The sequence below is a fragment of the Nerophis ophidion genome, linkage group LG25, assembly GCF_033978795.1.
Source record: "Nerophis ophidion isolate RoL-2023_Sa linkage group LG25, RoL_Noph_v1.0, whole genome shotgun sequence".
NCBI classification, from domain to species: Eukaryota; Metazoa; Chordata; class Actinopteri; order Syngnathiformes; family Syngnathidae; genus Nerophis; species Nerophis ophidion.
In genome coordinates this window covers 1,626,557-1,653,666 of record NC_084635.1, presented here as the reverse complement: position 1 = coordinate 1,653,666, position 27,110 = coordinate 1,626,557, and the positions used below count along the sequence as shown (strand labels likewise).

Here is a 27,110-nt window from a genome sequence, read left to right as displayed (position 1 = left end):
CACCAAGCAATGGTACATTGTCACAGGAAATATGAACACCTATATTCATAAATATGGACAATATAAGTGCATCGTTCACTTAAGTTAATTTATTTATTTCATTCATTAAAAAAAATCTAACAAATTAATACAATGAAAATAAATAATTTAACATAACATTAGGATGGATAGATAGATAGATAGATAGATAGATAGATAGATAGATAGATAGATAGATAGATAGATAGATAGATAGATAGATAGATAGATAGATAGATAGATAGATAGATAGATAGATAGATAGATAGATAGTACTTTATTGATTCCTTCTGGAACAGGGGTGTCAAACTCAAATACAGATTGGGCCAAAATTTAAAACTGAACAAATCAACGGGCCAAGGTTGAACAAATGAACCTTTTAATAGGGAGAGAAACAAGTTTTTCATTAAATCTTGAACAAGCAAGGCTTATATAACTTTATAGTGACATGTAAAATCGCGTTTTAAATAATAATAATAATATAAAAATATCAATGGCATATCAATCAATCAATCAATGTTTACTTGTATAGCCCTAAATCACTAGTGTCTCAAAGGGCTGCACAAACCACAACACAAACCACTACTCACACCCAGTGGGACGTCGGTGACAATGATGACTATGAGAACCTTGGAGAGGAGGAAAGCAATGGATGTCGAGCGGGTCTAACATGATACTGTGAAAGTTCAATCCATAATGGATCCAACACAGTCGCGAGAGTCCCGTTCACAGCGGAGCCAGCAGGAAACCATCCCAAGCGGAGGCGGATTAGCAGCGCAGAGATGTCCCCAGCTGATACACAGGCAAGCAGTACATGCCACCGGACCCTCTCCACAAGGGAGAGTGGGACATAGGAGAAAAAGAAAAGAAACGGCAGATCAACTGGTCTAAAAAGGGAGTCTATTTAAAGGCTAGAGTATACAAATGAGTTTTAAGGTGAGACTTAAATGCTTCTACGAAAGGAGATAATGTCCGCAGTGACCTACCACGAAGCGAAGGACGAACACTATTTGATGTCCTATAATGCAGCTCATTTTTATTCGACACTTGAAATGTCTCTGACAATCTTATCAAATAAAATTTTAATAAAATTTGAATGCCTCTTTTCTATTTGCAGCCCTCTGAGGCAAATATCAAAATAAACTTTTTTCACAGGCTAATAATACATTTGCAGATAAAATAACAATAATGAATGGATCAAACATTCAAGCCTTGAAGTAGCAAGAAAAAGTGCATGAGTAAAATGTTAATTATTGCTTGGGGAGGGCGGGGGGGTTATATTGTAGTGTCCCGTAAGAGCTAGTGCTGCAAGGGGTTCTGTTGTGTTACGGTCTGGATGTTTTCCCGAAATGTGTTTGTTATTTTTGTTTGGTGTGGGTTCAAAGTGTGGTGCATATTTGTAACAGTGTTAAAGTTGTTTATATGACCACCCTCAGTGTGACCTGTATGGCTGTTGAACAAGTATGCATTGCATTCACTTGTGTGCGTGTGTGTGTAAAAGCCACATATATTATGTGACTGGGTTGGCACGCTATTTCTATGTAGGAAAAGCGGACGTGACGACAGGTTGTAGAGGACGCTAAAGGCAGTGCCGTTAAGGCACGCCCCCATTCGGAAGAATGGTTGCCCTGGGAGATTTTCGGGAGGGGCACTGAAATTTGGGAGTCCCAGAAAATCGGGAGGGTTGGCAAGTATGAGTATTAGCGGTGAATGTGGTGTTACAGCCGCACCGCCGCTGTATAATACCGGCGGGCCAGCTCTAATGTTAATTTCATATTGCCTCAAGGGCCAAATTAAATTACACGGGGCCAGAGTTTGACACCCATGTTCTGGACAGTTACCTCAGGAAAATTACAATTCCAGCAGCAGTGCACAGAATTGAGTTAAAATTTAAAAAAAAGTAAATAATGGAGGTATAAATGGAAATAAAATAGAAAATATAATAACAAGACTGCGATGAGGTGGCGACTTGTCCATGGTGTGCTCCGCCTTCCGCCCGATTGTAGCTGAGATAGGCACCAGCGCCCCCCGCCACCCCAAAGGGAATAAGTGGTAGGAAATGGATGGATGGATATAACAACAAGAATGAAAATTAAAAATAACAAGAAGAATACAAATTTACCAAGATAAACCGTACAGTAGTGACCCATCCATCCATCCGTTTTCTACCGCTTGTCCCTTTTAGATAGATAGATAGATAGATAGATAGATAGATAGATAGATAGATAGATAGATAGATAGATAGATAGATAGATAGATAGATAGATAGTACTTTATTGATTCCTTCAGGAAAATTAAAATTCCAGCAGCAGTGTACAGAGTTGAGATCAATTTAAATAAAAATAAAAGTAAATAATGGGGGTTTAAATGGAAACAAAATAGAGAAATATTACAATAAGAATAAAAACTAAAAAGCAACAATGGGAATAAAAATATAACAGTAAAATAAGAATATAACAAGACAAAGTTTTAGGGTCGCGGGGGAGTGCTGGAGCCTATCTCAGATGCATTTGGGCGGAAGGCGGGTTACACCCTGGACAAGTCACCACCTCATCACAGGACCAACACAGACAGACAACATTCACACACTAGGGAGCATTTAGTGTTGCCAATCAACCTATCCCCAGGTGCATGTGAGAGGAAGCCGGAGTACCCAAAGGGAACCCACGCAGTCACGGGGAGAACATGCAAACTCCACATACAAAGATCCTGACCCCGGATTGAACTCAGGACTACTCAGGACCTTTGTATTGTGAGGCACATTCACTAACCCCTGGTCCACCGTGCTGCTGCAGTTGTGACCAAGTTGTGCAAATAAATGTAAGAAATGTAGAAGAACGGTAATACTGTGGATAATATGAAATATGTTATGTGTATATTGCACCTTTAAAAAGTATTGCACTATTATTGCTGTTAATTGCACTGATTTTTTGTTGCAGTTTATTTCAGTAAAGCAAAATATAAATGAAAAGGAGCATAAAGAAGTTACAAATGTTAAATATCTGTCCCCTATTTCCACCAATACAACAATTGAAGCCATGTTTTCATTTTACATCAGTAAAACCAATAATGAAGAAAAAAATATATACTTAGTTGTAACTTTTCATAATTATGATTTTTTTATTTTTTTTATTTTTTACACAGAAGGAGATTTACATTGTTTTATTCCACTGTGAAGTTTGTTCCATTAACTAACACCTCTGATTGAAATACTTATTTCCATTATCACTGTTGTAAATCTAGATCTACTAAAGATCTCAGTTCCTTTCAGATTATAATTGTTTCCTCTTTTTTTAACAAATCTGTTTTGGGTGTTGTTTGGTAGAATTGTTGCATGTGCTTTGTACATGTTTTTATTTACAAAGGATTTTATATTTTGCCTGTTCATGAACTTTTAATAAGTTTTACTGTTTGAAGATTGGGTTAATTATGTACGTTGGCATATGTTAAGTTTTAAATCACTTTACAAAAGACTGTGGCAAACTTCTGTTGTTGCCTTATTTCTATTGGAGTTTATTAAATGTTTGAATATTGAGGAACTTGAAGGGAAATGAGGGGAACAAGACAACAACATACTATATATATACTATTTATATATATATATGTGTGTGTGTGTATATATATATATATATGTATATCCATCCATCCATTTCCTACCACTTATTCCCTTTTTTTGGGGTTGCGGGCAGCGCTGGCGCCTATCTCAGCTACAATCGGGCGGAAGGCGGAGTACACCTTGGACAAGTCGCCACCTCGTCGCAGGGCCAACACAGATAGACAGACAACATTCACACTATACACACAATGAGGTGGCGAAAAATTATATATATATATATATATATATATATATATATATATATATACATATATATATAGACACACACACACACACACACACACACACACACACACACACACACACAATGAGTTGGCGCCCGAATGCAGCCGCGACAAGCGGTAGTAAATGGATGGATGGATATGTATATACATATATTTTATATATGTATATATATATATATATATATATATATATATATATATATATATATATATATATATATATATATATATATATATATATATATATATATATATATATATATATATTCCTAGTTGTTTTGTGTAATTTCTATCTGTATGAATAAATTGTGGCACCGGGCAGTGCTGGTGCACAAACCTAACGCCCTCGAAGTAATCGCACAATGAGACAAATTACGACAAGGTTTCCAATTGGCTGGAAAAAAAGTACTGTGCTGTCATTGGGCCGTTTATATGTCAATCAAATAGATAGCAACGTCCTCATTACGTATTACTGTATTGGGTTTTAAAAACCACCTGTGGATTGTCATTGCAACTTAAAATGCGCGATAGTTTGTTCACTCGCGTCAATATTTAAGTAAAACTTTAATAGATATTTCTTTATTTCCTAATGTGCCTTTTATAGGACTGATATGTCTGGATGAGAAACGAGAGCTAATATTATATTAGATTTTGTGGTATCTTTACTCAGTTATTGTGTAATACACAATATATACTGCGATCTGTGCAAAAGGTCAACAATTTTTGCATTAAAAAAACCCCAAAACAAAACATGACGGTAAATTGAGTTGTAGCGCATCCTGCTGGAGTACTGCGGCATTACGGTAATAGCGTTGAAATACAACACATGAGTGATTGAGTACTTGTTTTTTTTTGTATATCGTCACATTAGTTAGATAGTCTGCACTGTTCAGTGAAAATTTTGATTTAAAAATTGTTATGCTAAATCATTTATCATATTTTGCACAGTTAGCGAAAATTTGGTCACAACACACGTACCCCGGAACAAATTAAAATTAAGATTTGATTTACGGATTTGAGTATAATTAAAAATACAACGTACAAATGTGGTAAATTACTGGTCCTTTTTCTAGTAGTTTAAAAGGGATGGATGCGTAAATGTTTGCGCAGTATGTTTACCCTCGAACACTACCTGACGTCTTAAAATTAGATTCACGGTACACAAAAAACAAACATATATTTGAACACAATTCCTGCTGTATTATTTAATCCAAGCTCAAAAGTAAAAACACAACATACAAAAGTTGTTATTTTGAATTACTTGTCATAGTTTGCGCAGTCTGCGTAAATTCTGGCGCAATGAGGGTATCCTCGAACGCAACGTGACGTCTTAAAATTAAATTGGATTGTATTAACTTTTTGATTGATTGATTTAGACTTTTATTATTAAATTGCACAGTGTAGTACATATTCCGTACAATTGACCACTGATAAATACGTTTTCAACTTGTTTAAGTCGAGGTCCACGGTAATCAATTCATTGTTTAACGGTGTTGGACCAACCCCCGGCGGTGTTTTATTTTGTACTGTTTTTGTACTTATTTTGATTATTGTTTCTCGTCTGTTTGTGAATGTTGAATTTTATAAATAAAAGTAAATAAATAAATAGATAATTTAATTATTACAATTTTAAATATATCTGAACACAATATGTGTAATGTTATTTACTTTTGGATCAAAATAATAATACATATTAAATAATAAATAAATAATACAAATAAATGCCTTGTTTATTTTTTTACGAGTATTTTTCCAACTTCTGGGAAGTTGGTGTTGGACCAACCCCCTGGCGCTGTTTTATTTTGTACTGTTTTGTACTTATTTTGATTATTGTTTCTCGTCTGTTTGTGAATGTTGAAATTTATAAATAAAAGTTAAAAAAAAAAAAAAAAAAGACAAGATGTTGGACCAACCTTCTGGCGGGTTTTTATTTTGTACTGTTTTTGTACTTATTTTGATTATTGTTTCTCGTCTGTTTGTGAATGTTGAAATTTGTAAATAAAAGTAAAAAAATACAAATAAAAAAAAAACACGGTGTTGGACCAACCCCTGGCTGTGTTTTATTTTGTACTTTTTTTTTACTGTTTTGTTCGGTTTTTGTACCTATTTTGATTATTGTTTCTCGTCTGTTTGTGAATGCTGCAATTTATAAATAGATGTAAAAACAAACAAAAAAAAAAAAACACGGTCTTGGACCAACCTTCAGGTGCTGTTTTATTTTGTACTTTTTTGTACTGTTTTGTACTCATTTTGATGATTGTTTCTCGTCTGTTTGTGAATGTTGAAATTTATAAATAAAAGTAAAAAAATAATAATTATTACAATTTTAAATATATCTGAACACAATATGTGTGATGTTATTTACTTTTGGGTCGAAATAATAATACATATTAAATAATAAATAAATAATAAAAATAAATGCGCTGTTTTTTTTTTTTTACGGGTATTTTCCAACTTCCGGGAAGTGACGTCAGGCAGTTGAATAACACAGCCAGCTAGCAAAAAGTGGTAAACAAATGCTTAGCGGCACCGTAGAAATAATGAGCAGTGAAGCTTTAATTGACTTTATAGTTGATTGCTGATCGATCAGTTATGGCAGCGTCTTTGTTGCAGCATCGCCGTGGTGTTTGTTGGAAATATTTTGGAGCTTTAGCTCGTTCGAGACACTACTGTCAGATATTAGCCGGCAAGGCGACCTCCAATGACAGCGACGTGCTGTTGCGGTGCCGCAGTGTCACAAACATGATTGTTGCGATGGCCAAGAGGACTCGAACTGCTCAACCTCACAGCATCATACAGGTAATAAGCACACGCTAACTACTTGGATTGATTATTTTATATCGCCTGCTATTGTGAGCAAAATTATCACGGTACTACAAACCTCGTTTCCATATGAGTTGGGAAATTGTGTTAAATGTAAATATCAACGGAAAACAATGATTTGCAAATCCTTTTTCAACCCATATTCAGTTGCATATGCTACAAAGACAACATATTTGATGTTCAAACTGAAAAACTTATTTTTTTTTGCAAATAAAAATTAACTTAGAATTTCATGGCTGCAACACTTGCCTAAGTAGTTGGGAAAGGGCATGTTCACCACTGTGTTACAACACTCAATAAAGCTTTGGGAACTAAGGAGGGACATTTTTGAAGCTTTTCAGGTGGAATTATTTCCCATTCCTGCTGGCTCCGCTGTGAACGGGACTCTCGCTGCTGTGTTGGATCCGCTTTGGACTGGACTCTCGCGGCTGTGTTGGATCCATTGTGGATTGAACTTTCACAGTATCATGTTAGACCCGCTCGACATCCATTGCTTTCTTCCTCTCTAAGGTTCTCATAGTCATCATTGTCACCGACGTCCCACTGGATGTGAGTTTTCCTTACCCTTATGTGGGCCGAGGATGTCGTGGTGGTTTGTGCAGCCCTTTGAGACACTAGTGATTTAGGGCTATATAAGTAAACATTGATTGATTGATTGATTCTTGTTTTATGTACAGCACAACACTCAATAAACCTTTGGGAACTAAGGAGGGACATTTTTGAAGCTTTTCAGGTGGAATTATTTCCCATTCTTGTTTTATGTACAGCATCAATCAATCAATGGTTACTTATATAGCCCTAAATCACCAGTGTCTCAAAGGGCTGCACAAACCACAACACAAACCACTACGACATCCTCGGTAGGCCCACATAAGGGCAAGGAAAACTCACACCCAGTGGGACGTCGGTGACAATGATGACTATGAGAACCTTGGAGAGGACGAAAGCAATGGATGTCGAGCGGGTCTAACACGATACTGTGAAAGTTCAATCCATAATGGATCCAACACAGCCGCGAGAGTCCAGTCCAAAGCGGATCCAACACAGCAGCGAGAGTCCCGTTCACAGCGGAGCCAGCAGGAAACCATCCCAAGCGGAGGCGGATCAGCAGCGCAGGGATGTCCCCAGCCGATACACAGGCAAGCTTAAGTGGTTCAACAGTCCGGGGTCTCCGTTGTGGTATTTTAGGCTTCATAATGCGCCACACATTCTCAATGGGAGACAGGTCTGGACTATAGGCAAGTCAGTCTAGTACCCACACTTTTTTACTATGAAGCCACGCTGTTTTAATAAGTGACTTGGCATTGTCTTGCTGAAATAAGCAGGGGCGTCCATGATAACGTTGCTTGGATGACAACATATGTTGCTCCAAAACCTGTATGTACCTTTCAGCATTAATGGTGCCTTCACAGATGTGTAAGTTACCCATGCCTTGGGCACTAGTACACCCCCATACCATCACACATGCTGGCTTTTCAACCTCGCACTTAGAACAGTCCTGATGGTTCTTTTCCTCTTTGGTCCGGAGGATACAACGTTCACCGTTTCCCAAAAAACAATTTGAAATGTGGACTCGTCAGACCACAGAACTCTTTTCCACTTTGCATCAGTCCATCTTAGGTGAGCTCAGGCCCAACGAAGCCGGCGGCGTTTCCGGGTGTCATTGATAAATGGCTTTGGCTTTGCATAGTAGAGTTTTAACTTGTATTTACAGATGTAGCGACAAACTGTAGTTACTGACAGTGGTTTTCTGAAGTGTTCCTTAGCCCATGTGGTGATATCCTTTACACACAGATGTCGCTTTTTGATGCAGTACCGCCTGAGGGAATGAAGGTCCGTTATATCATTGCTTACGTGCAGTGATTTCTCCAGATTCTCTAAACCTTTTGATGGTATTACGGACCGTAGATGGTGAAATTCCTAGATTCCTTGCAATAGCCCGTTGAGAAATGTTGTTTTTAAACTGTTTGACAATTTGCTCACGCATTTGTTCACAAAGTGGTGACCGTTTCCCAATCCTTGTTTGTGAATGACTTAGCATTTCACGGAAGCTGCCTTTATAGCCAATCATGGCACCCACCTGTTCCCAATTAGCCTGCACACCTGTGGGATGTCCCATATAAGTGTTTGATGAGAATTCCTCAACTTTATCAGTATTTATTGCCACCTTTCCCAACTTCTTTGTCACATGTTGCTGGCATCAAATTCTAAAGTTAATGATTATTTGCAAAAAAAAAAATGTTTATGAGTTTGAACATCAAATATGTTGTCTTTGTAGCATATTCAACTGAATATGGCTTGAAAAGGATTTGCAAATCATTGTATTCTGTTTATATTTACATCTAACACCATTTCCCAACTTCTATGGAAACGGGTTTGTACATTTGTAGATTGTGGTACTACATTTGTAAATGGGAAAGACGTGAATTTGCCTTTTTATTCATGTTAGCTTTTAAGCTAGTTAGTGATTAGCACACTCCAGCAGCATCATTGTGTGTTTATTACAATAATAAAACATTTTTAATGGTAATACCAATCGCCGGGTATTTTTTAAATGGTCCTTGCTAATGTTAGTCAATTGTTCGCATGCTAGCATTAGTATTTTAGCACATGACAATGCATCATTTCCGGTTTATGTGACACCACGCTACTTAATTTCCTGTTGTAGATACGCCATGTATGGATCTTCTTCCTTAGCACTCTGTTCTAAGGTTCAAAGTGCATAATTTATTAGCTTAGTTGCTGAGACAGAAATCTGTTTTTACAGTTGTAGATTACATTTGTAATGGGTAAAGACTTGAATGTGCCTTTTTATTCATGTTAGCTTTTAAGCTAGCTAGCGATTAGCGCACCCCAAGAAATTAGCTGTATCACTGAGTGTTTATTACTAGTGCAGTGTATCAATAACGGTTTTACGACAATTAAAAATTTAAATGGTAATACCAACTGCCGGGTATATTTTAAATGGTCCTTGTCAGTTGTTGGCATGCTAACATTAGTATTTTAGCATGCTAACACAAACATGCTATTTTTTGTTTTAGCTATTTTTTCAGATATACACCTCAGAGTCATAAACAGTTTCTGATACTTTTAGGAATTAAATAAAAGAAAAATGGAAATGGTATTTAGCATGTTAACTTTAGTAAGATAGCTTTTAGGTAATTTTACAGGTAGACATCTTAAAGTAAGATATTTTTCTCACTGGACCCATGCTTATTGTTAGCATGCGAGTTTTTTCAAGCCAATTTTGCAGGTATTCACCCGAGAAACGGATATTTTGGCACTTATTGCAGGCTAATTGTTAGCAATTTTTTTTGTCTAATTTATACCTTGGTACTCATCAAATGCTAACTGTTTGCATGCTCACGTTTCATGCTATCTTTTGTACTCATTTTGCAGGTACACACTTAAGACTCCTATTTAGGTAACCTGAGGCTATCTGCCCAGCATGTTAACTGTTGGCATTTCAGTTCGGCTTTGGCTTTTCAGGATTTACTTGCAATTTCCACCGAGATTTATTTTTGTTTCAGTGTAATGTATATTTATGTAGGTACCAACAACCAATATGATGGACTTTCCCGTTTCAGAGTCTTCTCCACAGACCACTGCCTCCTGGAATGGTTGACGTCAGTAAAGAGTTAATCAGGACCAACCTGCTGAGAAATCCCGTTGGTTTAGGAAATTTGTTAGGTAACAGCATTTTGTCCCCTCTACTAAAATATTATGCGTCAGGTCCAAATCCAGCTTTATTTAATTAATACATGTTTGGTTACAGGTGCTACAAACTTCTTCAGTACATCTCAGTCTAAACAAGCGGGAAAAAAAAGTGATGGGCCCAAAGGAAAAACACCAGAGGAAGAAGAAGGTAAGGCTCATGTGTATATATATATATATATATATATATATATATATATATACACATATATATACACACACATACATACAGTACATACATATATATATATATATATATACACATATATGTATATATATATGTATATATATATATATATATATATATATATACATATATGTATATATATATATATGTATATATATATGTATATATATATATATATATATATATATACATATATGTATATATATATATATGTATATATATATGTGTATATATATATATATATATATATATATATATATATATATATATATATATATATATATGTATATATATATATGCATATATAGAACAAATATATATAACATATACATATGTCAATTATATATGCATATATATATAGTTGACGCCAAGGTGACTGCTCGTCTTCCTGGGGTCCATATAGGACAAGGTTAGGGGACCTATGGCTTCAGAGTCAGATCTGGCTCTCAGATCAATCTTAGCTGACATTGCTTAACACGATAAGTAATGAATAATTCCGCTGGTAATCACCATGTTAAAAATAACGTTCAAAATATAAAACATTTTCATGCATTTTAATCCATCCATCTGTTTTCTACTGCACCCGTTCAAGAAATAACATTGTTATTAAAAATAATTAGAGACTTACTATACTCTAAAAATGTTGGTTTTACTTAAAAAATGCACGCATTTAGTTGTATTCAGTGTTAAAAAATATGTTATGGAAATACATTTTAAAATATTTGGCTTTCATGGCTCTTTCATCCGAAAAGGTTCCTGACCCCTGATATAGGAGCATGCAAAATAAAAATGCAAAGAATACATACATTACCAAAAATGATACAAAGGGAAAATACAACATAAGATGGACATTTAGATGTAAACTGTCTGTCCAGCTTTGCACGAGTCAAAACTCAGCAGGACTGCTTGTATCAAAGATTTTAGATGAACACCGATATCATCCAATACTTGTTTTTTGTTTATCAATATTGGATCAGGACACCCTTAGTTAAAATTGTCCTGAGTCACTACGTTTGTGCGCTTCAGTCAACTATCTTCTCAAAATGTTGTTTTTCCTACGCAGAGGAGAAGAAGCATCGCGAGCAGAAGGAGCAGCTGCACCGAGAGCGCCTGAGAATCCTTCTATTAGTGGGCATCTTCTTGCTCTTGATAAACTCCATCAACACCAGCGTCGGCAACATCTCTTGGAATGACTTCGTCAACGAGATGCTGGCTAAGGGAGAGGTGTCCCGTGTCCTGGTGGTTCCTGAGAGCGACATCGTGGAAATCTACCTGCACCCCGGGGCAGTCATCTTCGGGAAGCCTGTATGTACACTTTCATATCAACCGACCTGAGAGATATCATGGCTAACGTTTCCTCCATTTCGGGTATAGAGGATCGCGCTCATGTATCGGATGCAGGTCGCCAACATTGACAAATTTGAGGAGAAACTGAGAGCTGCGGAAGAGGAGCTGAATATCGACACGAAAGACCGCATACCTGTCTCCTACAGACGCACCGGTTTCTTTGGAAAGTAAGTTTGTAGGGGTGTAACGGTACGTGTGTTTGTATTAAACCCTTTCGGTACGGGGGTTTCAGTTCGGAGGTGTACCAAACGAGTACACATGCTAGCAGCGACCAGGCTAGGACAAGATGTAAAAGCCAGAGCTGAAACACCCTCCTGCCTCGTTAAGATCTCCCATTTGGAAACACTTTGGCTGCGCGATACAACAATGGAGGACGGAGGTTTGCCGACATTGTTCAGCAAATGCTTCTGGCAACAAGTCAAACATGTGTTGCACCTTTCCTGCTTCCGGCTCCCAGACCGTAGTCGAGGAACGCAGGGGAGACACTCCTCCAGGGCCGATGTATTCTCGGGGGCAATACCCTTCACTCTAACCGGCAGTGGGTCTCCACAGCTCCAGACTCAAAGGTAAATGAAGAGTCCGGCGATTAGTTGCAAATCGTGGCTTTATTGAGGTCTGGCACACAGCCAATCCAACAAAACACTAACCACTCGCAACACTCACCTACTGCTCCCTCACTTCGCTCGCCCACACACTCACCACACATGCTGTCACAGCTTAAAGTCCTACTGAAATGAGATGTTCTTATTTAAACGGGGATAGCAGCTCCATTCTATGTGTCATACTTCATCATTTCGCCATATTGCCATATTTTTGCTGAAAGGATTTAGTACAGAACATCGACGATAAAGTTCGCAACTTTTGGTCGCTAATAAAAAACCCTTGCCTGTAACAGACGGTGTGCGCGGGACGTCACGGGTTGTCGGGCTCCTCACATCCTCACATTGTTTATAATCATAGCCACCAGCAGCAAGAGCGATTCGGACCGAGAAAGCGACGATTTCCCCATTAATTTGAGCGAGGATGAAAGATTAGTGGAGGAGGAAAGTTAGAGTGAAGCGCTAGAAAAAAACAAAACAAAAAAGGGTGAGGGCAGTGAGAGCGATTCTAATGTTATTAGACACATTTACTAGGATAATTCTGGAAAATCCCTTATCTGATTATTGTGTTACTAGTGTTTTAGTGAGATTATAAAGTCATACCTGAAAGTCGGAGGACTGTGTTGACCGCAAGTGTCTCTGATGGAAGCCATGGAGGAGCCAAGAACAGCAGCTGCAAGAGGACGCAAGATCCGTTGATGTCTCCGGTAAGAGCCAACTTATTACCACCATTTTCTCACCAAAACCTGCCGGGTGACATGTGGTCGGGAAACATGTTTGCTCGACCGCTCTGTTCAATATTAAAGCTTCACAACAAACAAAGAAACATCGGCCGTGTTTTGGTTGCTAAAAGCAGCTGAAATCCACAGCTTTCCACCAACAACATTCTTCCTTACAGTCTCCATTATTAATTGGACAAATTGCAAAAGATTCGGCAACACAGATGTCCAAAATACTGTGTAATTATGCGATTAAATCGGACGTCTTTTAGCCGTGAGTGGTGCTGTGATAAAATGTCCGCTCCAACCAATAAAGTCACAAGCACGCATCAACATAAGCCTCATCATTTCCTGTTGAAAACGTAGAGGGAAAGTTAAAATTGCAATTTAGTAAACTAAAGCGGCCGTATTGGCATGTGTTGCAATGTTAATATTTCATCATTGATATATAAACTATCAGACTGCGTGGTCGCTAGTAGTGGCTTTCAGTAGGCTTTTAAAGGGCCACACACACACATACACTACTCTCATAACACATGCTCACCCATTTGAAGCGTCACCACCGCATTCAAGCAGCCTCTCCTTGGTGAGTCAGGCAGGGCTAAAGCAATAACAAATGTTTTTATAAAAGCAAATTTAAGTCCATATTGCATTAAAAAGTAAATTTTGACCCACTTCTATGGTGGAAGAACAATAAGCCCATGTATCCTCCCTCTTACTGCCAAGTTAGCCAGGCTGGGGGAGAAAAGAAAAGTTAATCTGAGGCCGAGTTGACTTGAAACTGTTTAATATTGCACTTTTTATATGTAGAAGAAAAGTTTTGTCATTTTATTTCATCTGAGCAACAACTTGAGGCAGTTTAATGTTGATTAACGTGAACCCCGACTTAAACAAGTTGAAAAACTTATTGGGGTGTTACCATTTAGTGGTCAATTGTACGGAATATGTACTGTACTGTGCAATCTACTAATAAAAGTCTTAATCAGTCATTCAAAAAAAGCACTTTCTATGTAGAAAGGTTTTGTTAAGAAACCATTCTGAGCCTTATCTTATTTAGTTTTTATTTCATACATGTTGAGCACATTAATAACCCTGACAATGGACGCTGTGTGTATATGTATGTTATGCCACTGTTTACAAATTTGGTAAATAAATAACCCCAAAAAATGTATATTTTGTTGTTTTCTTACTGTTCCGAAAATGAATTGAACCGAGGTACGTACCGAACCAAAATTTTTGTGTACCGTTACACCCCTACTGTTTGTGAAGTAAAATTCCTCTTTTTATCGAGATGACTGACATGTTTTGTTGCAGCGCCTTATCCGCCCTGGTAATGGCGGCCATCGGCGTGGCGATCCTGTGGTACATCTTTCGTTTGTCAGGCATGGGCGGCAGAGAGGGCGGCTTCAGCGCGTTTGTGAGCGACCACAACAACCTCGTGTTGCCTTCGTTCAAACGCACTCTGACCTTCCGTCTTTCCTAACAGAATCAGCTGAAGATGGCCAAGTTCACCATCGTGGACGGGAAGTCGGGGAAAGGCGTGAGCTTTAAAGACGTGGCAGGCATGCACGAGGCAAAGATGGAAGTGAAGGAATTTGTCGACTACCTCAAGGTGAACAGCGTCACTCTGTCTGTCTTACAGCCGAAAAACTTTATCCCAATATTGCAGACCCCTGTGATAACAAGATAGAATAGAATAGAATATATCTTTACTGTCATTGTACAAACCCCGTTTCCATATGAGTTGGGAAATTGTGTTAGATGTAAATATAAACAGAATACAATGATTTGCAAATCATTGTCAACCCATATTCAGTTGAATATGCTACAAAGACAACATATTTCATGTTCAAACTCATAAACTTTTTATTTTTATTTCAAATAATCATTAACTTTAGAATTTGATGCCAGCAACACATGACAAAGAATTTGGGAAAGTTTGCAATAAATACTGATAAAGTTGAGGAATGCTCATCAAACACTTATTTGGAACATCCCACAGGTGTGCAGGCTAATCGGGAACCGGTGGGTGCCATGATTGGCTATAAAAACAGCTTCCCAAATCTTTCACAAGAAAGGATGGGGCGAGGTACACCCCTTTGTCCACAACTGCGTGAGCAAATAGTCAAACAGTTTAAGAACAACCTTTCTCAAAGTGACATTCCAAGAAATTTAGGGATTTCAACATCTACGCTCCATAATATCATCAAAAGGTTCAGAGAATCTGGAGAAATCACTCCACGTAAGCAGCATGGCCGGAAACCAACATTGAATGACCGTGACCTTCCATCCCTCAGACGGCACTGTATCAAAAAACGACATCAATCTCTAAAGGATATCACCACATGGGCTCAGGAACACTACAGAAAACCACTGTCACTAAATACAGTTCATCGTTACATCTGTAAGTGCAAGTTAAAACTCTACTATGCAAAGCGAAAGCCATTCATCAACATTGATTGATTGTTTGATACTTTTATTAGTAGATTGAACAGTTTAGTACATATTCCGTACAATTGACCACTAAATGGCAACACCCGGATACGTTTTTCAACTTGTTTAAGTCGGGGTCCACGTTAATCAATTCATGGTAACAACATCCAGAAACGCCGCCGGCTTCTCTGGGCCCGAGATCATCTAAGATGGACTGATGCAAAGTGGAAAAGTGTTCTGTGGTCTGACAAGTCTACATTTCAAATTGTTTTTGGAAATATTCGATATCGTGTCCTCCAGAACAAAGAGGAAAATAACCATCCGGATTGTTTTAGGCGCAAAGTGTAAAAGCCAGCATGTGTGATGGTATGGGGGTGTATTAGTGCCCAAGGCATGGGTAACTTACACATGTGTGATGGTATGGGGGTGTATTAGTGAACAAGACATGGGTAACTTACACATGTGTGATGGTATGGGGGTGTATTAGTGCCCAAGGCATGGGTAACTTACACATGTGTGATGGTATGGGGGTGTATTAGTGAACAAGACATGGGTAACTTACACATGTGTGATGGTATGGGGGTGTATTAGTGCCCAAGGCATGGGTAACTTACACATGTGTGATGGTATGGGGGTGTATTAGTGCCCAAGGCATGGGTAACTTACACATGTGTGATGGTATGGGGGTGTATTAGTGCCCAAGGCATGGGTAACTTACACATGTGTGATGGTATGGGGGTGTATTAGTGAACAAGACATGGGTAACTTACACATGTGTGATGGTATGGGGGTGTATTAGTGCCCAAGACATGGGTAACTTACACATGTGTGATGGTATGGGGGTGTATTAGTGAACAAGACATGACTAACTTACACATGTGTGATGGTATGGGGGTGTATTAGTGAACAAGACATGACTAACTTACACATGTGTGATGGTATGGGGGTGTATTAGTGCCCAAGGCATGGGTAACTTACACATCTGTGAAGGCACCATTAATGCTGAAAGGTACATACAGGTTTTGGAGCAACATATGTTGCCATCTAAGCGCCCTCTTTTTCATAGACGTCTCTGCTTATTTCAGCAAAACAATGCCAAGCCCCCATTCAGCATGTGTTACAACAGCGTGGCTTCGTAAAAAAGAGTGCGGTTACTTTCCTGGCCCACCTGCAGTCCAGACCTGTCTACCATTGAAAATGTGTGGCACATTATGAAGCGTAAAATACGACAGCGGAGACCCCGGACTGTTGAACGACTGAAGCTCTAAAAGAAAAGGTGATGAAACACAGTGGTGAACATGCCCTTTCCCAACTACTTTGGCACGTGTTGCAGCCATGAAATTCTAAGTTACCAGTAATTATTATTTGCAAAAAAAAAATAAAGTTTATGAGTTTGAACATGAAATATGTTGTCTTTGTAGCATATTCAACTGAATATGGCTTGAAAAGGATTTGCAAATCATTGTATTCTGTTTATATTTACATCTAACACCATTTCCCAACTCATATGGAAACAGGGTTAGTAGATTGCACAGTACAGTAGATATTCTGTACAATTGACCACTAAATGGTAACACCCCAATAAGTTTTTCAACTTGTTTAAGTCGGGGTCTACGTTAATCAATTCATGGTAAATGAACAATAATGTTTTTAATTAATGAATGACAAATAATTAATCGTGATTACAATACCAATGAAAATACTGCCACAATCACTCAGCTCTACTAATAATATAATAATCCATACGCACCACTTCCGGTATGATTCCTATTTAATGAACATTTTTACCAGATTTTTTCCACAGTTATCGAACAAACTTGGCGCCAAAATGGGCCCTGCGGTTCAGAAACGTTGCACCTACACTGGTCACATGATGAGGCGTTCAAACGCACTGCGTAACTTGGCGTTAAGTGTTCAGCGAACAGGCTTTTTTTAAACGGGTATACCTGCAAAATAACCCACCTTGGGGTCAAAGAAAGTTGCAAGTGCCAGCACTTGGATGAAGAAGAAGAGAAACATTATTGAAATTAAGATAGAACTAGTACTACTTTGCCCAAAAAAGTATTTCATTAGAGTAACATTTTTTTGTCATGTTTATGTATTTCACACAGTTTTCCGCATGCAAAACTGTAATTATTCTCTATAAAATGTGTTTTGTGTTGATATTTTTAATGTAGTATTTCTACTAAATTGCGGATTACTACAGAAATCAAGGTAGCACAACATTCATAACAGCACTGCTTCACACTCACATACCGTCTTGATATGATCTGTTATTCAGAATCCTGAACGCTACCTCCTCCTGGGGGCCAAGGTTCCAAAGGGGGCACTGCTGCTTGGACCCCCGGGCTGTGGGAAGACTCTGCTGGCAAAAGCTGTCGCTACAGAGGCTCAGGTGCCATTCCTGGCAATGGCAGGTTCTGAGTTCGTAGAAGTCATAGGAGGTATGTCTATTGCTTACACAACATCGGCTCTCTCCTCCCACTCCAAAACTTCGTATTTAGTTTGACGTGCACCGCCCAAAAAAATATAATCTCCCGTTGTGGTAAAATCTGTAAATAATCGGCTTTTTAACGTTATTTTCTCTATGTACGCCATAGTTTTTACTCTATAAACAATGTAGTCAGCCCCCTCTGTTGGTCAGTTGATGTAGTTACACAGTTGTAAATATATAATAATACATTAGGGCTGTGAAGTTTTGGGCACCAAACGATTCGATTCAGAATCGATTCTGTATTCAAAAAGATTCTCGATTCAAAATCAATACTTTTTTTTTCAATAACATTGGATGCCGGATCTATGATGACCTATGTTCCTCCATAAAATAGACAAACAGCCCTGATACATTTCTTTATCACTTAAAAAGAAAACTGGTTTTGTTAATAAAATTACACCCAAACATTTGATAAAGTCAAATAAATATAAGGCAACATTTATATTTTCTAAAGTAAATCTGTACAGCAGATATGGGCAACTACATCAGGGGTCCCAAAACTTTTGGACTTTTGATTGATTGATTGATACTTTTATTAGTAGATTGCACAGTACAGTACATATTCTGTACAATTGACCACTAAATGGTAACACCCCAATAAGTTTTTCAACTTGTTTAAGTCGGGGTCCATGTTAATTAATTCATGGGGCCGCATTTGGTTTCCGCGGGTTTCCCTGCTCTTCAGGGGATTTTATATATATATATATATATATATATATATATATATATATATATATATATATATATATATATATATATATAAAATGTAATAAAATCCCCTGAAGAGCAGGGAAACAGGTTTGTAAGGATAAAATAGTGTTTTCCTGACCTAATGTATATTCCGCTCTACCCCGGTATTGAGCACTGAGAGTATCAAGCGGTAGAAAATGGATTAGAAAGGACAGATTAAAATATAATAAAATAAAAATTAAAAATAAATAAATATATATATATATATATATATATATATGTAGGTGTGGGAAAAAAATCACAAGACTACTTCATCTCTACAGATCTGTTTCATGAGGGGTTCCCTCAATCATCATGACTGAGGGAACCCCTCATGAAACAGATCTGTAGAGATGAAGTAGTCTTGTGATTTTTCCCACACCTACGTACATATTGCGCTCTACCATGGTATCGAGCACTATTCTCTGGATAATCCAATCAAGACATATATATATATATATATATATATATGCCAACCCTCCCGATTTTCCCGGACTCCCAAATTTCAGTGCCCCTCCAGAAAATCTCCCAGGGTAGCCATTCTCCCGAATTTCTCCCCATTTCCACCCGGACGACAATATTAGGGGCGTGCATTAATGGCACTGCCTTTAGCGTCCTCTACAACCTGTCGTCTCGTCCTCTTTTTCTACATAGAAATAGCGTGCCAACCCAGTCACATAATATATGTGGCTTTTACACACACACGCACACAAGTGAATGCAAGGCATACTTGTTCAACAGCCATACAGGTCACACTGAGGGTGGCCGTATAAACAACTTTAACAATCTTACAAATATGCACCACACTGTGAACCCACACCAAACAAGAATAAAAAACACATTTTGGGAGAACATCCGCACCGTAACACAACAGAACAAATACCCAGAACCCCTTGCAACACTAACTCTTCCGGGACGCTACAATATATCCCCCCCCAAGCAATAATTTACGTTTTACTCATGCACTTTCTCTTGCTGCTTCAAGGCTTGAATGTTTGATCCATTCATTATTATTTATTTGCAAATGTATTATTAGCCGGTGAAAAAAGTTTATTTTGATATTTACCTCAGAAGGCTGCAAATAGAAAAGAGGCATTACATTTTAATTTAAATTTTATTTGATATGCCATTGATAATTTTTGATTATTATTTTTATTTAAAATCTGATTTTGCATGTCACTATAAAGTTATATAAGCCTCACTTGTTCAATATTCAATGCAAAACTTGTTTGGGTCCTTATTAAAAGGTTCATTTGTTCAACCTTGGCCCGCGGCTTTGTTCAGAGTAAAATTTTGGCCCACTCTGTATTTGAGTTTGACACCCCTGCTCAAAGCGCTTTGACACTACTTCCACATTCACACACACATTCACACCCTGATGGAGGGAGCTGCCATGCAAGGCGCTAACCAGCACCCATCAGGAGCAAGGGTGAAGTGTCTTGCTCAGGACACAACGGACGTGACGAGGTTGCTACTAGGTGGGGATTGAACCAGGGACCCTCGGGTTGCTCATGGCCACTCTTCCACTGCGCCATGCCGTCCTTATATCATATATACTACAGTATATATATATGTAATATATATATATATATATATATATATATATATATATATATATTTTTTTTTTTTTTTAACCTTGGGACTTGGCTGGATTTTGGACAGTGGTGAAACGGATCCAGCCCCCAGGCCGTAGTTTGGGGACCCCTGATCTACATCAACAATATGATTTTCCTGAGTGGCTGGACTGGACAGATAAAAAAATAAAAACATTTTCCAAATAAAATAAATCGATTTTTCTAATCGATTAAGAATCATTACGAATAAGAATTGCGGTTAATTCGAAAAAAATTATTTTTGGGGGGGCCAAAATAAGAATTGTAAAGCATATTGTACATGTGTTTGAGCCAAATCAAGTGTTAATTGAAGTCTTATTTACACGTAGTAGCTATGTTGTAGTGGCCGGGTGACTGCCATGGTAATGCGGTGTATAATTTAATCTACAATAGAACATTCTCAAGGCTATTATATTGGGTGAAACCAGTGTATAGGTGACTATAAGGGTGTTATTTAATCCTTAAATGGCTCTGATTATGTAAAATGACACACTTTTTTTGTGCTTCAACTATGGAAATATTTGATTTATCAATAATAATTGTACTTTGTGGTAATTTGTCTACCTTCCAGGCCTGGAACCCATCAACCTGATTGAAATGGATGATTGTCTGAATGTTGTTGTGTTTGTAGGTCTGGGTGCTGCCAGGGTGAGGAGCCTGTTCAAGGAGGCCCGCACTCGGGCTCCCTGCATCGTCTACATCGATGAGATCGACGCTGTGGGGAAGAAGCGCTCCACCAACATGTCCGGCTTTTCCAACACCGAGGAGGAGCAGACCCTCAACCAGCTGCTGGTGGAGATGGACGGTGTGTTCAGTTCAAAGCAGGGATCATCAACTCAATTGTTTCGGGGGCCACATTTACGGAAAACTAAGGACCGGGAGGGCCGGACTTATCCCTCACTGTTAGTCAAGTCATTTAGGGGCGGTATGGCATAGTGGGTAGAGCACAGGTGTGAATGAATCCAATAATACAAAAGTGTGATATAAAATATAATCCATTATTATTATCATTATTAGTCTTTCTTTGTACAAACCCTGTTTCCATATGAGTTGGGAAATTGTGTTAGATGTAAATATAAACAGAATACAATGATTTGCAAATACTTTTCAACCCATATTCAGTTGAATATGCTACAAAGACAACATATTTGATGTTCAAACTCATAAACTTAATTTTTTTTTTCACAAATAATAACTTAGAATTTCATGGCTGCAACACGTGACAAAGTAGTTGGGAAAGGGCATGTTCACCACTGTGTTACATCACCTTTTCTTTTAACAACACTCAATAAACGTTTGGGAACTGAGGAAACTAATTGTTGAAGCTTTGAAAGTGGAATTCTTTCCCATTCTTGTTTTATGTAGAGCTTCAGTCCTTCAACAGTCTGGGGTCTCCGCTGTCGTATTTTACGCTTCATAATGCGCCACACATTTTGAATGGGAGACAGGTCTGGACTGCAGGCGGGCCAGGAAAGTACCTGCACTCTTTTTTTACGCAGCCAAGCTGTTGTAACACGTGCTGAACATGGCTTGGCATTGTCTTGCTGAAATAAGCAGGGGCGTCCATGAAAAAGATGGCGCTTAGATGGCAACATATGTTGTTTCAAAACCTGTATGTACCTTACAGCATTAATGGTGCCTTCACAGATGTGTAATTTACCCATGCATTGGGCACTAATGCACCCCCATACCATTAGAGATGCTGACTTTTGAACTTTGCGTCGATAACAGACTGGATGGTTATATGGTTAATGACGTTATAACTGTAGAATGATCGATGGCGAGATCTTGGTTTCTTATGTGGGTTTAATGTTAGGCAGTTTCATTAACGTCCTCCCAGCGCGGTAACAACACGCAACAACAGCAGTCACGTTTTCGTCTACCGTAAAGCAATACGTCTACCGTGAACAGCAATGTTGTGACACTCTTAAAAAGGACAATTCTGCCATCTACTGTACATGCATATGTGACAATAAAATGGTTAGAAAAATAGTGACAGAGAATAGAACAAGGATGGACAATTCAACCCTTAACTCAACAATGAGTAGACAAGTGTTATGTGTGTGTATATGTGTAAATAAATGAACACTGAAATTTAAGTATTTCTTTTATTTTTATATATATATATATATATATATATATATATAGCTAGAATTCACTGAAAGTCAAGTATTTCTTATATATATATATATATATATATATGTATAAGAAATACTTGACTTTCAGTGAATTTAGCTATATATACTGTATGTATATATATATATATATATATATATATATATATATATATATATACATATAAAGAAATACTTGACTTGGTGAATTCTAGCTGTAAATATACTCCTCCCCTCTTAACCACGCCCCGCCCCCAACCACCCACCCTGCCCCACCCCCCAGCTCCCGAAATCGGAGTTCTCAAGGTTGGCAAGTATGGCAATTATCTTGCCAGAAGAGTGAATGATAACATTTGTTCTTTTTCAGGGATGGGAACGACCGACCATGTGATTGTCCTCGCTTCCACTAACAGAGCCGACATTTTGGACAACGCTTTGATGAGACCAGGAAGACTGGACCGCCACGTTTTCATTGATCTTCCAACCTTGCAGGTGCAAACTGGTCGTGCTTACTGAAAAATGATGATACATTAGAAAATGCAGGCCTAAATTATCGTTTTTTTCTTTCCCCCCAGGAGAGGATGGAAATCTATGAGCAACATTTAAAGATCTTGAAACTCACTCAACCAGCAAACTTCTACTCCTTGCGTCTGGCGGAACTCACGCCGGGCTTCAGTGGTACAATGCAGCAAATATTGATGTCCTTAACCTTTTACTGCACAATGTATGGACTCAGTAGAATGTCTCCACAGGTGCAGACATTGCTAACATATGTAATGAAGCTGCCCTGCATGCTGCCAGGGAAGGACTCAAGTCCATTGATACTTTCAATTTTGAGTATGCAGTGGAGAGAGTAATAGCAGGTGAGCTTCAACCTGCATGCTATTTGTCATACGAGGACATTTAATTTCATATGATAGTCACATGGTTTGTGTTGCAGGAAGTGTAAAGAAGAGCAAGATCCTTTCCAAAGAGGAGCAGAGGGTGGTTGCCTTCCATGAATCGGGGCATGCTTTGGTCGGGTGGCTGCTCGAGCACACGGAGGCAGTCATGAAGGTAACACTCTCACAAAGTATTAGAAACCTCTTGAATGCATCCAATACCGTACAATATTATCAGAAATGCACCAATTATGGCCTTTATTTGCGGCCCGCAGCACATTCTAAAAATAAAAAAAATGTAAAAAAGGGAAATCAAATAGCAAATAGGGGAAATGTAATGAGAAAATAGTTTCAATGTTGACTATTAACATAAAGCTGCCATCAAGGCTGTTTTTTTATGCTGTCATTGTTAAAAAAATAAATAAAAAAATTGTTTTTTTCATATAGATAAATAGATAGATAGATAGTACTTTATTGATTCCTTCAGGAGAGTTCCTATATGGCAAAATATGCAATATTTTACCCACACAGAGGCAGTCATGAAGGTAACGCGCTCACAAAGTATTATAAACCTCTTGAATGGATCCAATACCGTACAATATTATCAGAAATGCACAACTTATGGCCTTATTTGCAGCCCCCAGCACCTTCTAAAAATAAAAAATAAAACTTCAAAAAGGGAAAGGAAATAGCAAATAGGGGAAATGTAATGAGAAATTAGTTTCAATGTTGACTATTAACAAGTTTTTTCAAACCGTTGTTGTTAAAAAAATTATATATTTATATATATATGTATGTCTTAATTAGATTATCCATAGAATAGTGCTCAATCCGTGGTAGAGCGCAATATGTATGTGTGGGAAAAATCACAAGACTACTTCATCTCTACAGAAGTGTTTCATGAGGGGTTCCCTCAATCATCAGGAGATTTTAATGGAAGCAAGGACATTAGCACATCCGACACGAACGTAGGATTAACCGAAGGAGCGTTTGAAGCCAGATGGAATAATCACAAGGCCTCCTTTAGAAACCAGACCTTGCGGAATTCTACAGAACTCAGCAAGCACATTTGGAACCTCAAAGACAATAATGTTGAATATTCAATAACATGGCAAATTCTTGCATCCAGCACACCTTACAACAGTGGTAATAAAAGATGCTTAAAAGAGAAACTGTTTATTATATATCATCCAGACCTGTCATCCCTCAACAAGCGCAGTGAAATCATATCAACATGCCGTCACAGACGGAAACACCTCCTAGGTAACACATGAGCCAATCACCACGCCTCTACGCCTGCCTGTACCCACCCACTCTGTGCCCTATATAAACCATTGTATGTGAATGCTTCCATTAAAATCTCCTGATGATTGAGGGAACCCCTCATGAAACACTTCTGTAGAGATGAAGTAGTCTTGTGATTTTTCCCACACATACATACATATACATATACATATATACATATATATATATATATATATATATATATATATATATATATATATATATATATATATACACACGGTACATTGTTTGTTCATATGGCGAAATATGCAATATTTTACCCAATTAATATTTCAAAGTGGAATATTTAATGTGAAGTAATAGTAGCCTTCAATGGGTTAAATAATTCATAACATTAGTTTTGATTCATTACTAATAATAATAAATAATTATTCAATGTTGTGTTGGCCCTGCAATGAGGTAGCGACTTGTCCAGGGTATACACCGCCTTCCTCCCGATTGTAGCTGAGATAGGCACCAGCGCCCCCCGTGACCCCAAAGGGAATAAGCGGCAGAAAATGGATGGATGGAATTATTCAATGTTATGAAATATTGACCTATTTAGGGCTCCAATTATTTCACATCAAATATTTTGGGGAGAAAATATTGCATATTTGGTGTGTTTGCCTGAAAACAAGTTTTCTATGGCCAAAAGGAAAATTTAAAAAATGTTTTTTACCTCTCAAATAATAGTTGTTGAATGTTTTTAATACAGAAATACATTCTTAAAAAAATATTTGCAACAAAAACATTTTTTTGAAATGATTATTTCTTAAATTATGACTGGATTTAAGAATTAAATTTAAATTAAAAAAAGACGATGTGGATGAGAATCAAGTTTTTCGATCGCCTCCAATAGATAGTTTTTGTGTACATTTGACTTTGTTTTGCTGAAGCAATTGTATGTATTAAAACAGAATATAAAACTACTTAAAATATTTATTAGAGATGTTCGATAATATCTGCCTGCCGATATTATCGAACGATGAATGCTTTAAAATGTAATATTTGAAATTATCGGTATCGGTTTCAAAAAGTACAGAGCGCCAATAAACCTTAAAGACACTGCTTTTATGCGGCTGTTACACACACATAAGTGAAGGCAAGCATACTTGGTCAACAGCCATACAGGTCACACTGAGGGTGGCCGTATAAACAACTTTAACACTGTTACAAATATGTGTGAACCCACACCAAACAAGAATGACTGCACATATTCCATACAATTGACCACGTTAATCAATTCATGGTAAAGTTCAATTGTTAAATGCATCCTGCTAGGCATCCCAACAAAATTAGGCATAATAATGTGTTGATTCCACAACTGTAAATATTGGTCTCGGTTGATTTCAGAATCGGTAATTCAACTATGAATGAAGGTTTAACTCTTGAATAATCCTAACAGCATCAATAAAAATCTATCATTACAGCGCTTAGATTGGATCTGTGCATAAACCTCATGTATCACATGTGTTATACTTTTATAATAGAGAAGACTATGGTATAAATAGGGAAGTAGAGGGCAACTTCTGGGGTTTGGTGTGAAAAAAGACTTTCTGCACGGATCTGATTGTGGTTTCATCTACTTTTTGTTAATCGATGACATGTCTGCTTCAGGTGTCCATTGCTCCTCGGACAAATGCAGCCCTGGGATTTGCCCAGATGTTACCTCGTGATCAGTACCTGTTCACCAAGGAGCAGCTGTTTGAGCGCATGTGCATGGCTCTGGGAGGAAGAACTGCAGAAGCCATCACCTTTAACAAGGTCACGACAGGTACACAGGTGTATAGCATGCACACTATGGCCACCTTCATGAAGTATGATATGTAGCTGGGGGTCGCCAACACCTTGGTCGAGATCGACCAGTCCATCTTTGGGAAAATGTATTTAAAAATGTTTTATTAATGTGACACAAGTGACCCCGCCCACCCGGGGAGTTACCATCAGAGCCGCCCCGCCTTCAGGCAAGCATTTTAACCCCTGAACACACCCGCACGCCACGCCTCACCGTGGCCACACCCCCAAACGGCCGTGCTCTACACCCGCTCGTCTCGCAAACGCACATCGCTTTATTATGATGATGTTTGTTGGCTCACAAGAAGTCTGCAGTGAGTAGTTATCAGCGATGACGGCAACAAAACAACAATATTATGATTATTAAAGAAGAGATTCAACAAAAATGGGAATTAACCTGCAGTGGGAAAGTAACGGCTGATGTTTTTAGGAGCTCAGGATGATCTGCGCAAGGTGACCCGTGTGGCCTACTCCATGGTGAAGCAGTACGGCATGTGTGACAGTGTCGGCCAGGTCTCCTT

General features: G+C 38.1%; 1 protein-coding gene and 1 long non-coding RNA gene across 2 annotated transcripts in view; one reads left to right on the top strand and one right to left on the bottom strand.

Annotated features, from left to right (window-relative positions):
- The first annotated feature begins 6,327 nt into the window (after positions 1 to 6,327).
- The window catches only part of spg7 (SPG7 matrix AAA peptidase subunit, paraplegin), a 23,485-nt gene continuing 2,702 nt past the window's right edge, over positions 6,328 to 27,110 (top strand). The window contains exons 1-15 of the mRNA XM_061887690.1: positions 6,328 to 6,657; positions 10,269 to 10,371; positions 10,457 to 10,546; positions 11,646 to 11,887; positions 11,957 to 12,096; positions 14,562 to 14,664; positions 14,734 to 14,859; positions 17,962 to 18,124; positions 21,148 to 21,321; positions 22,998 to 23,122; positions 23,206 to 23,308; positions 23,383 to 23,493; positions 23,571 to 23,686; positions 26,413 to 26,569; positions 27,020 to 27,110. The exon at positions 27,020 to 27,110 is cut by the window's right edge and continues 73 nt beyond it. Of these exons, the coding sequence (XP_061743674.1) occupies positions 6,451 to 6,657; positions 10,269 to 10,371; positions 10,457 to 10,546; positions 11,646 to 11,887; positions 11,957 to 12,096; positions 14,562 to 14,664; positions 14,734 to 14,859; positions 17,962 to 18,124; positions 21,148 to 21,321; positions 22,998 to 23,122; positions 23,206 to 23,308; positions 23,383 to 23,493; positions 23,571 to 23,686; positions 26,413 to 26,569; positions 27,020 to 27,110 (2,051 nt within the window). The 5' untranslated portion in view covers positions 6,328 to 6,450. The remainder of the gene's footprint in view (positions 6,658 to 10,268; positions 10,372 to 10,456; positions 10,547 to 11,645; positions 11,888 to 11,956; positions 12,097 to 14,561; positions 14,665 to 14,733; positions 14,860 to 17,961; positions 18,125 to 21,147; positions 21,322 to 22,997; positions 23,123 to 23,205; positions 23,309 to 23,382; positions 23,494 to 23,570; positions 23,687 to 26,412; positions 26,570 to 27,019) is intronic.
- The window catches only part of LOC133543184 (uncharacterized), a 29,147-nt gene continuing 13,136 nt past the window's right edge, over positions 11,100 to 27,110 (bottom strand). Inside the window, exons 3-6 of the long non-coding RNA XR_009804339.1 lie at positions 13,923 to 13,982; positions 13,792 to 13,848; positions 13,132 to 13,274; positions 11,100 to 12,990 (exon numbers count right to left, since the gene is read on the bottom strand). This is a non-coding gene — a long non-coding RNA (uncharacterized LOC133543184). The remainder of the gene's footprint in view (positions 12,991 to 13,131; positions 13,275 to 13,791; positions 13,849 to 13,922; positions 13,983 to 27,110) is intronic.